This window comes from Panthera pardus, unplaced genomic scaffold, assembly GCF_024362965.1.
Source record: "Panthera pardus isolate Hobbes unplaced genomic scaffold, ASM2436296v1 HiC_scaffold_13, whole genome shotgun sequence".
Taxonomy (NCBI): domain Eukaryota; kingdom Metazoa; phylum Chordata; class Mammalia; order Carnivora; family Felidae; genus Panthera; species Panthera pardus.
The window spans coordinates 44,088,965-44,101,391 of NW_026526688.1; the positions used below are offsets into that span (position 1 = coordinate 44,088,965).

Genomic DNA, 12,427 nt, shown 5'->3' on the forward strand with positions numbered 1-12,427 from the left:
TACTAAACGCCACCCCCTGCCACCAAACCACCAAATTTGAGTTGCTTCTGAAATGTATCCCCGGCTCCAAGCCAGCAACCTTATCCTATCAAAGAAGTCCGTTATTTCCAACAACCGCAGAGCAGTCAGTCCCTCCAATCACTGTTGGGATGATGTGGGGGCCAAGCCAGCACGCATTATCAAAGCGCCACGTGAGGCGTGCCGAGCTGGGGAGCGCAAGCTCTCGCACCTAAGGTGGAAGGTTGGTCTCCACTCCGTTAGGTACAGACGATTGCAAGGCTAAGCTGACTCATGAAGTGGCAGATGAAATGCAAAAAAAAAAAAAAAAAAAAATCATCAGAAGGTCAAACTCAGATATAGAAGCCAACATGCTATGGAGAGATGGTCTGGGGGAGAGGACGTGCCAAAGGTCCCAGGGACGAACAGAAACGGCCGGGGTACTTACAACAGAAAACAGAGAAATTTCACTTGTTCAGTAGTCCTGATGCACCAACAAAATTAGAGACAGGAAAGAGACAGACAGATGGAGAAAAAAATCATGTAAAGCCTGGAATATTTATCTGTAGTCTGGTAGATGTAAAGGCTGCAAAATTCTTTCTATGAGGTGAGACACAAATAAAGATGTCGTATTCATGAATGTTACCATTGGTGAGCGAATGATTATCAGGAACCTCTCTCTAATGCAGAAAGAGTGGTAGAAACACTCAGAAATGCCTCATATCCAAATTTATAGAGGAAGAGTAAACTTCCAAATATTCGTGAATATAAAAAACCAACATTTCACTACTGAGAACATTTAAATGTCTCGTCACCCAGATTAAAGGCAATGCATGAATACAACAATAGTGGACAACATTTCTGCTCATAACTACTATAGGTGTGTATCACCAAGAAGCTTAAAATGGTTTTACATTAACTTATCTTATTTGATCCACAAAATACCAATCATGGAGAGTATGATGTCTCTACTTCACAGGAGGAGAATCTGAGATGCCAATTACATGCATCTTTTAAAAAGTCATACAAGTGACCTGTTAACAGAACCTCTAACTCCCCACTCGCTTCTACTTCCACATGCATACTTCCAGTCTTTCTTACCAACAAAGGGATTTTCTACACAAAGCCCAAGTTACATAAGAGGTCACACACCGTCTCTTATAGAAGGAACAAGGAGATAAGAGGTTTGATTATATAACACATACAAAAAAAATCTACAAGGTACATTAAACCAAGAAGTTCACTCACCAAGAACAGAACAGGAGGAAAATGCTACCAGGTGAGGGTGGAAGGACTGAGAGGGTACTTCCTGCTACTGAAAATTTGGTGTACGATAACTTCCCTCCCTCTGGTCCAGATTTAGTCTCATCTAACATGAATGTACTGGCTATACAGCTTCAACATGCAACTGAAGGGGAGGCTCCCAAGGACTCCTTACTAATTTGGCTAGCCAGAAGCACCGCACAGGAAGCACCAAGGCAATGATGTGGCCAACACATACCCCAAGCACTGTCTAGACAGGTAACTAACCTCAGCCACAGAAGGGCACCTGGCAGACCCCAGATCAATAATATTTTTCAGCAACCATTTAACTGCTCATATATAACCAAAGAACAAATCAAGAGCTACTAATGACATTTCAATCACCTTAGGCATTCTGGGGTTGCTGAAGAAAGGATTTCTCATGGTTCAAGCTTCTTGGTCCTGATGCTTTCTGCTCTTTAACTTTTCTCTCTAGTATACTTCATCACACCACACTAGCATACTCCTTTAGGTCACAGTAATGCTGAACATTATTTCCCTGACTCATCTACAGTGACAGCTGGAAATAACAGTACTTTTTCTCATTCTCCCTTTTTACTTTTCATCCTCTGTGTCATTGGTCCGACTTTATTTTTAGTAAAATGTCACAGGGTCACAAAAGGATATATTGTCATCAACTCAAGTTCTGTGAAAAGGTAACCCTGTAACAAATTTAAATTGAAACTTTACGTGGAATAAATATGGCTTGATCACTCTGGGAACTTCAAGGACCCTGCAAAAGTGGTTATGGCGTTCCCAGAAAAGAGGGGAGGGAGAGGGAGACAACGCACAACAAAAGACTAATTTAGTCAGATTTACAAGAATGTTTAAAATATTCTTGCTTCTTACTGCAAATTGACCTCCGTATTGATGGAGCCATAAGCTAAACATGGAGACATAAGAATTCTTAGCAACTTTTTGTGGTAGATTTGTTTGTGACAAAAGTCACAGCTTTCTGTTTTAAGTGAAAGACTTCTATAAGACCTTTTGGGACCATTTTGCACGTTACTGATATTAGACCGGTAATCAATCTGGAGAGATGGAATTTTCCTTTTATCCAGAGAATCTGAAGATGGTGGCCAGCACTGACACTTGAATTCTGTATATGAAGCAATTCCTGACAGCCTGGATAGGATTTCTGAAAACCATCAAATCTCTGCCTGTTGTACACACCTCTTCTTTTTTTTTTTAATAGGAAAAATGTACCCAAGGTGTGGAGGTGGGAGAGGTCAGCCGAATAAGCTGAGGATTCAGAAACAAAGCAGACACCCACCAAGGACAACTCTGGCACTTCTAACTGTACGCCAGAGTTAAGCAAAACAGTGAGGGCTATAGCATAAAGCTCTAAGCTGCAGGTCTGCCCCGATGCACCTCAAAGATCACTTCGGTTCACCAAAACCAAAAGCAGCTGGCTGCCAAACTCAGAAAGTACACAGAACACAACACCCACGCCCGTCGCCACTCACGTTATTAAACGCGACTTTGCCTTCTTGGGTGATTCTAAGATTTCATTAATATGATTACCGGCGGGAGAACAAAAGTCACTGCTTGCTAAAGTTGTAGTTGGTTTAAAGGGATCCATGGATTCGTCAAGGTGGTAGGAGCCCTTAGAGGAGAGAGGGGGGGTGTTCTGCAGAGCGGAGAGGCCCCCAAAGGGACTGAAGTTGGGGTTATCCCACTGGCTGGGAGCCAGCTTAGCAGATGCCTGGGAGGGAGGAGCGCTGTCTGTAGCTGGGTCTGCAGGCTGGTCCCCACCTTTGGCGCCTACTGGCTTACTGACGCTATCTTTCTGTACCTTGGGAGGCAGTTTGCTACCCAGTTTCCTGCCAAGTTTCTTCGGAAGGCCTTTCCTGGACTCTACATTTTCCACATCTTCTGTGAAATCAAACTCGAGTTTCAGAGGTGAGTTCCTGGACTCCTCCAGCAGCTCAACTCCAGAGTCGTTGGTGTCACTGCCAGGGGTGCTCGAGGTCTCCTTAGTGTCAGGAGGAGGTTTCTGGATCCTGGCGCCTCCTAGCAAAGGATTTGCTTTCCCATCCATCTCATCAGCACAGAACTGATAGGATGCCTGGGGGAGAGGTGAGCCCTCTAGGGCAACATCAGCCTCTAAAAATTCACCAATCGTCTTCTTCCTCAGAGAGACGGGTTTGGGCTTTCTTAGCTTGCTTCTGCTGGGAACAGGCTCTGGACAGGAGTTGCCAGCCTTCAGGTCAGCTTCTATGGAGGCCTCCAGCGTCACCCCCATGGTGCCTTCTGTCATTGCCTTGTCGGGGATGGCTTCTGGTGTGCTGGAGGGCAAAGCCTCGCCTGAGACCACAGTTAGACAGCCATAAGCTGCCTTCGTTCCTAGAGCTGCCGGGGCGTCCGTGGAATTCTTGGTTTCTATCGAAAATGGCCTCACTACTGAAATTTTGCTACTATCATGTTCAGGTTCTTCTTTGAAATCCTTGACTGGGTAAGAAGCAATAGCCTGCTGTGACACCTCATTTTCTGAGGGTCTAGAACAAGTCTCAGATGAGCATTTTTCAACCACTTCTGCTACCAGCTGTTCATCAACTTCTTGTGATTCTAAAAACAAAACACAAAAGCCATCTATTAAAGACTTATCTTTTTGGCGTTGGTAAATACTCTCTACTAGCTGAATCTACCCAGACAAGCAGCAAATTCCTCCCTCTTTAAGAGCTTCTATTAAGCATCTCTAAGGTTCAGCAAGGTTGGCAGAGCAGCCTGGAAAGGAACAGTTGGTATTACACGCTAAAGTCAATCTTCCTATCCAAAATGTATACATGTTTTATCCAAGCTATACACATAATAATTAGACCAAATAGAGCCACTGAGGAAAAGACGAAATAGATTGTGAGACTATTGCAAAGCATATTAATATGATGTTAACATTCCACAGGTTAAAGTAACCAGTCTGGAAAAAGCTTGAGACACTGCCAGCTCAGATAGAGGGTTCAGATCTTGAACCGACACAGTTCCCAGGGCCTGCCTGACAGCTTCAGGGTCCAAATGCTACACGGTACACAGATTTTAATCTCTGGATGTTAAAAACAAGTATTCTCTCTTCCCTAGACTATAGTTTAAATAATCGAACTGTTTCAAAATTAAATGAAAAACCCACCATGGCCTGCTCAGAGTAACTTCTCTATAGACTTAAAAAACTGAAAGAAACCAAATAAAAAACTTAATTTGAAAAAGCAGATACAGGGGCACCTGGGTGACTCAGTTGGTTAAGTGTCTGACTTCAGCTCAGGTCATGATCTCTCGGTTTGTGAGTTTGAGCCCCACGTTGGGCTCTGCGCTGACAGCTCAGAACCTGCTTCTGATCCTGTCTCCCTCTCTCTGTACCTCCCAGCTCATGCTCTCAATCTCTCTCTCAAAAAACAAAACCAAAAACATTAGAAAGAAAGAAAGAAGAAAGCAGATATGGAAATGGCTTTAAAACAAACAGCCTTGGGGTGATGGCTGGTTCAACTGGTAGGGCATGCGAGTCCTGATCTCAGGTCATCTCGGGTCATGAGTTCAAGCCCTACGATGGGCATAGAGCTTACTTAAGAAAGAAAAAATCGACTGGATTTAATAAAACTTAAAAAGTGAATCAATGTTACTTAAAAGCAACCACCACCACCACTACCAATAGTTCTTATTTTACTAAGACATAAATCATACAATAATAAAGTTTTTTTTTTTTAGAAGTTCTGTCTCAAACTGCGCCAGGTATTCTCTCAAAACACTTGTGAAAAGTAAGGATCCTTTCTAATCTGGGTCTTATTAGAAGGAATGCTGCAATTAGGAAGGTGAAAGTGAGGGTATTTCCTTAAAGCACAAACTAAGATAGTACTTTCCTGACTAGTTACCTGAAATAACGATCGAATAGCAGCAACAAAAACCGAATAAATTGGTATTATCATGGTATCTTGTGATTTTAAAGGAAACTCAGAGGGGCACCTGCGTGGCTCAGCTGGTTAAGCTAGGCTCAATTCATGATCTCATGGGTTCATGAGTTCAGGCCCCACAGCGGGCTCCCTGTTGACAGTGTGGAACTTGCTTGGGATTCTCTCTCTCCCTCTCTCTCTGACCCTTCCCTGGTTGAGCTCTCTCTTCTCTCTCTCAAAACAAACAAACAAACAAACAATTAAAGAAACTCAGAGATGACCCTCTAATCCTACTTTCTAGCCCTGCTTCTAATCCAGGAACAAAAAAGTGAGCACCACAGGAAGAGTTTTTTAAACCACCCACACATATTTTCACAAAACTCCTTTAGGACTACAATTAGGTAGGCAGTGGCTTACAAACTGTATTCTGCACAGATGCTTCAGGAATTCTATCAATGTCCAATGTAAGTTTTGTTTTCAAATACACATTTAACTATTATTAATACCGTAATCTTAAGAAAGCTTTCAACACATGGTATCTGGGATTTGCTTTAACATACATCAAAAGAATTTCTTTCTAAAAATAGTAAATGTGGCAAAATCTTGATAACTGTTGAATCTGGGGATGGGTATACAGGAGTTTTCACTGTGCTACCTTCTCTGTTGCACAATTGCGAAAAGGTTCAAAATAAAAATATTTTCAACTCAACTGCATTACACACAAAATTTTAACAAGAATGTTTTAAAGTGTACCAAAAAATTAACATGTCTGTAGATAGATATATACATAGGAAAATCTGCACACACACACATCTGAACTGTTATGAATTCTGTGTTGATGGGGAAGGGTAGACAAACGACAATGAAAACACATCACCAGAAACCCAGCGCTGCAAAGATTTACATGTATCCAGATGCTGTAGGCTCAGGGAGAAGCCAGGCCAGGTCTAAGCACCCCTGCTCATAACCTAGCATCCAATCAGTTACAGAAAATGGAATCTCGATTATATCGAAATACAGACAGTTATCACTTACTTTAAGTTTTGGTGCTTACCATGAGCTTTTTAGATTCAACATGTATGGTACAATAAAAATATACATTTGTTCTTTGTGCTGGGTTCCCAACACAGGTCTAAAACTCTTGGAATCTCAGGGGTGATAAGTGTCTTTTGTATGCTCCTGAGGTGACTGGTGGCCCCTCTAGCTTCAGGATGGGGGCTGGTCACCAGAAAGGTCAAGCAGTAGACAAGGTTGGAACTTTCAGCTCCACCCCCCCCCCCTCACCTTAGGGGAGGAGGGAAGCAGGAAGTGAAGTCTAATCACCAATAGCCAGTGATTTAATCAATGATGCCAAAGTATGGGTAAAAACCCCTAAACTATGGGGTTTGGGGACCTTACAGGTTGATGACCTTCTCAAAGTGCTGGAAATATGTATACCCATAATAACAACAACAAAATCTTGAAACTATGTGTGGTGACAGATATTAATTAACTGGACTTACTGTGGTGATCATTTTGCAAAATATACAAATACTGACTCTTTACAGTATACACCTGAAGCTAATATATCAGTTATACCTCAATTAAAAGAAACTTGAATTTTAACCAACTTTGTAAATGAGATATTATTAATAATTACATCATAGTTATGTGTCCAAATATTTTAGGGATGCATATTGACACAGATGACCCGATACCTGGAATTTGCTTTATTTAACAAAACAAAAGGAAAAGGAAGAAAAAGGGAATGTTGGAAGCAAGTCTTGAGAAAATCTTGATAATTATTTAATCTCGGCAGTGGGAATATGGAGGTTCTACTTTCCTGTGTGATGTTGGGAGCTGATCACAATAAAAATTTGTTATGTAATTTCTCCGATGTCTTCTCCTTGCCACTGACTTACTAACATTCACCGTCAGTCTCCCTCGTGGGATCCCTGAGCCCCACACCCCACTCCTCTGTCCTTGCCTACAAACCTGAGAGAATGTGAGGGGAGGGCAAGGCTACAGACAGGAGAGTACAGTGTGACTCCCACCCACCCACTTCTTGGAACCTCTTCTCGCTATTTCGCAGACGCCTTCACCATCAACCTAACGCCTTCCAAAGGCCAAGGGGAGACCTTTCACTGACCTCTCTCCTAGCTTTTGGTTTCTGCCCTAATCTTCTCTGTTAAAAAAGGGCAGAAACTCCTTTTAGGTCCTCCCTTCTTGTCCCCATCTCCATCAACTGCTTTTCCCAAGCTAAGAACTGGAGAGAGGGAGAGCACCTCACAGCGTGAGGGACAGGGCAGGCAGCCTGAAACCGGCCAAAGAGGAACAAAGGAGCAGGATCTCAGCATTCACACAGAAGTTCTAACGCTGCCCAGCCCAGCCCCATAGCTCTAAGGATTAAGGAGTTTTATCGGCTGCATTCTGAAGTGAGCCACCCACCGGTGGAATGGGGAAGGAAAACCATCGCCCCTCACTGACTTCAGCCTGAGCAGACAGCTGAAGGAGCCCCGCCTGGAAGACACCACCCCAGTGCAGGCAAATTAACATGCCCAGTCTGCACCTAGTCCCTGAGGACCCCACCTTGGTCCAGTATCTTCAGTCACCACTAGAAAGTACTGCGGGGTGGGACAGAGTGGGTGGGAGAGGACTGCTCACCAGTTTTGGGAGTTGTGAGAATGTAAAACAAGAAAACAAACCAGGAAACTCAAAAAGGTAGGTTTGGGTAAGATCTGATTTACATTTGCACTCTGAATCAGCCAAGTCTCCCAGGGCCCGCTGAGCCTGCATACCCAGTGCTGCCCTAAAAGAGAATGTACACCTCAACTACCACAGAGCAAAAAGTTCACCACCCTTCCCGGCAGGCTCCGCTTCTCAATCTTCTCCCAGTTAAGGGTTCTAGCCACAGCAGTCAGGGTTGGCTTTTCATCTGCAAACACTGTTATGTAACTGCCCTACCTCTATTCATCCTTCTATTTTTACAAAATTCCTGTATTCCTTAAAAATCTTCCTCCAGGGTGTGCTGAGATGCTCTCTTCCTGAAAGGAGTTTGATGAGTTTGGATGATTCTGACAAGCACTGCACAGCCTGGCAGCTTCGTGAACACAGACACTGAAGAGATTAGATCAGTAGATGAGTTCAAAGCAAACACAGAGGAAATCCAAAAATAGAGCGACATTTCCACTTCTGCCACATTTGTTGCTGTTAACAAAACTCTTCCTTTCAATTATCAGCCTCTCTTAAATCTAGACAGAAGGTTGTGTGAATCGCCCAGGGGTGCTTTAAAACATAGATGCTTTTTATGCTTACTCAGGACATAGGCTATTCTCATGTAAAAAGGTTTTACCTCCATTTTATCCTATTTTCAAAAGAAAAGGCACAGAATATCAACATTTTGAAGACTGGGGTAGCAGCCTGACATTGTGTATGTGTAATATACCTTCAACATACTGGAGTTGAACATAACTGGAGTATGTTGAAGGTATATTAAGTTGGAAGACAGGCTTACAAAAAAGTTTAAAAGCCTCAGACGGTGACATGCTATTAACAAAGTATTTTTGAGGATGAGAAACATACTCCGCTAACATACACGGAGAACCTGCTGGCTAGCTGCTTTCGTATGTACAATCTCATTTAAGAGAAGACAAGACAGAACCACTTGGAAAACAACATGTATTAACACTTCAGATTTGGCATTACTCTCAAACATGCTTGTCTGTTCCCCCTCAGATTCTAATTTTTTGGTAAAACACTGTCTAGAAGCTCCTTTTAGATCTGTCCATCGGCCCCTGTCCTTTAGCTACAGGAGGTCCCTTTTATGGATTCCTGAATACCTGACATATAAAGTGAGAAAGCTGCCAAAATTTGAACAGGCCTCCTGTATCATACAGACATACACCTGGCGTCTTCCTAACCTCAAATCCAGTCTTTCGCATCCAAGTTGAAGACACAGGTCTGACTCTAAGGCCTTAAAACAGAATCTGAGAACCAATACATGAAAAATGAGTGACTTTTATAGTAAGTAATTTAAGAAGTGTTCACAGATAAATTTTGAGAGGGTCCACAAAGCCCCCGAAACTCAAAGAAAATGTTTCCCCAACAGAGAAAATCCAACAGCCTTCTTTATTGGCTGGCATTTAGGAATCACTGTTCTTGAAGACTGTATTTCTGGACCACTTTTTAGGGTCCTCAAAAAGGCTCCTCTCACTACTTTATAGTTATAACTTCAATCCCCCTTTGATCACTACACTCACTGAAGTTTAAAAACTCTTCAGCTACGGCGGAAAAAAATCTTAACATCTAAGAATAAAGCTTGTCACCTTTGAGAATGCTCAAAAAAAATGTGTTGCAAGTGCAGTTTTAAGCACTTTTTAAAGTGTGGACTAAAGCTCTGAGAGGGAGCATTCATTAAAACATAAATTCAAGCAGGTTTCATTCAAACACAGTTCAGCCCCCTTACATCATTCCTGTTGACATCAAGACTGGACTGAAGGGACGCTAAACACCCAGTGGGAGTGGGTGGGGGAACCGATCTCGCCAGCACCCGGGTGTGGCAGGACGGGACATTAGGCAGACCACCCTGGGGAGAGAATCAAACCCCAGGAACAAACTGGAGTAAATATTTTCCTTCTCTGGACAGTGGTTCAGATTTTGTCGTGCAGAGCGCAGCAGAAGGTCAAGGGACAACCAAACTTTGGCCTAAGTCTGCAGATCTTTCTTCACAGGCTCCTTACATGGAGCTTTTCTCTAATAACTGCTGGATATTTAAAGAACATTGATTTGAAGGGGGATGCAAACTGCTGGCCTGCGTGGTGACCTTGGCCTTAGGCTGGCCCCATTCAGGGCCAGACAAGCAGCCACCCACAAGGCCTAGGGTAAAGTCAGAGAACAATGAGAGGGAAGAAAAGGGAGGAAGTAGTACTGACTACAGTGTCAGGCACGGTGACTGAGCATTTTACAAACAAAAACTCATACAATCAAAAGGAGGATTAAAGAGAACACACAGACAGAAACTCCATTTTAAGGAACCTATGAATTGGAGGCAGCAAGCAATTTTAGTGAGCAATCAGATGGTAAGTCCTCCTCCCCACCTCCCATTAAAAAAAAAAAAAAAACACAACAAAACATCCCTGGTGCTTTCCACTGAACAAATGAAATAAAGAATAAATTCTGTATGATAAACGGTACAAACAAACAAGAATTTTGTTTTGTTTTTTTTTTTTTAATGGCCAGGGCTGCCTGGGTGGCTCAGTCGATTAAGCATCAACTCTTGATTGTGTCTCAGGTCATGATCTCACCCTTTGTGGGTTCAAGCCTGGTTGGGAGTCTCTCTCCCTCTCTCTCTCTCTCTCTCTGCCCCTCCCTCATTCACACGTGTATGCACTCACTCTCTCTCAAAATAAATAAACTTAAAAAAAAAAAGAATAGATTCTTTCACTCATCAATGCCACTGCTAGGAATTTATTTTAATTATGCTCACAAAGAGGGCCATACACATATGTACGAGAATGAGGATGTTCACTGAAGTGCTGGTTCCTACACACTGATCTGTGGCAATTAAAGTATCACAGGGCACTGAAAGATCACTGCATGCGCAACATCACAATGGAATACTATAGGGAGGTTAAACCATAACGTAGATCTGTATGTGCTAACAGGGTAGGATCTCCTAAGACATGTTACATGGAAAAAGCAAAGTTATTCAATTGAAACATATAAAGACATAAAACACATTCTGAGGTCCAGAATCCTTCTTATTAAGTACAAAAATCTCTTCCTACCTAAACTTACTTTCCTTTTACCGATTTCTCTTTTTCTCCATTTCACCGCAAGATTCCTATTTCCATCCCCAACCCAGCTCGCCCTCTCCTCCTCCCAAGACAAAGGGGTGGGATTCATTGTAAAAGGTGATTTTTTAAGTGTCTCCTGAAAATTTTTTCCTCATTATAATATTATTGTAAGTGCTTGACACTCTAGATACTTATTCAGTCCTCACAACAACCCTGTGAGGTATTTTTTAACTCCATCTCACAGATGAAGAAACCACGGCTCAGAATGGTTAACACACACACACACACACACACACACACACACAAGGGGAAGAGGAGGGAGAGAGAGGAAGGCAGTTGGGAGTCTACGTTGGGGCACAGGCAGGCCATGGCTCAACCATGCTAGACAGTCCCCCAATTAACTCCAGAGTTATCTTCATTCATCTAATTTCTCTTCATTCATGGGAAAGTCCAAGTGTGAACACAAGTCAAGGAAGAAGGGGTCTGGAGTACGGATTCAATGCTATGGTATGACACAAATATACTGATCTATGCTGTCATATCCACTGAGGGGGGTGGGGGGGGGGGAGCATCTGAAAGACAGGAAGCAGAGGGACAGTCTCTAGGAACAAAGCTCCAGTGCCATACTTCTGAATGCTCAGAAGTAAGATGATGAACCCATGTGACCATGCTGGGCTACATATCTCAAACAGATGGAGTTATTCCTATCTACTTTATTCTATCCTCACTGGGAGAGATAATCCTACAGTTGTACAATCCTCATATTGTAATATATCTCATAATCAGGCAACTTCAATCTATACAACTATAGAATAGGACCCCTAGTTACCAAGACACTGGTCTGCACCTCTGAACTCAAGCCCAAAATGTGGGTCTTTGTTATTCAGGGCCACATAAAAGATATGCAGACACAATAACACAAACTTGGAAGGCCCAGCAACCACAGTGAAGTTTTATTTAATTTTAATTTTATTTTATTTTCGAGAGAGAGAGAGCATGCACGTGCAAGGGGAGGAGAGGGGGAGAGAGAGAGAGAGATAGAGAAAGAGAGAGATCTCAAGCATGGAGCCCGACATGAGGCTCAATTCTATGATATTGGGATCATGACCAGAGCTGAAATCCAGTTGGAAGCTCAACCGAGTCACCCAGGCGCTCTGACAGTGAAGTTTTATAAATGTATAACAGCAATTGACCACAAACCACAGTACTAAGATATTCTACATAAGGATCCAAATCAGATGTTCAATAGTCAACACTCCCTAATTAATTTAACCATCAGCTTCATCAGGACTTGAAGTCCTAAAATCAAATCACAAAATAATTTCTAAAATAATCATCTAACCAACCAGGCACAGGCTCTTATAACCTGCAGCATATACTGTACTAGGCATGAAGAGACCACAAAATAAGCGCATGGGGCTTATAATGCAGTTAAGGAAACAAGAGCCACACTCAAAATCCCTTCAGAGAACAACC

The 12,427-nt window shown here is 42.6% G+C and overlaps 1 protein-coding gene across 14 annotated transcripts in view; it reads right to left on the reverse strand.

The window, feature by feature from the left end:
• TACC1 (transforming acidic coiled-coil containing protein 1) overlaps positions 1-12,427 on the reverse strand; it is a 120,591-nt gene that overhangs the window by 28,726 nt on the left and 79,438 nt on the right. For 6 of the 14 annotated variants that reach the window (XM_019440740.2, XM_019440744.2, XM_053901066.1 and 3 more), the window contains 2 exons: positions 2,766-3,867; positions 446-481 (listed from right to left, as the gene is read on the reverse strand). The exons of 2 other annotated variants lie outside the window; for them this stretch is intronic. In XM_019440740.2, the coding sequence (XP_019296285.2) occupies positions 446-481; positions 2,766-3,867 (1,138 nt within the window). The remainder of the gene's footprint in view (positions 1-445; positions 482-2,765; positions 3,868-12,427) is intronic. 6 more of the 14 variants (XM_019440745.2, XM_019440742.2, XM_053901065.1 and 3 more) reach the window with 1 other exon arrangement.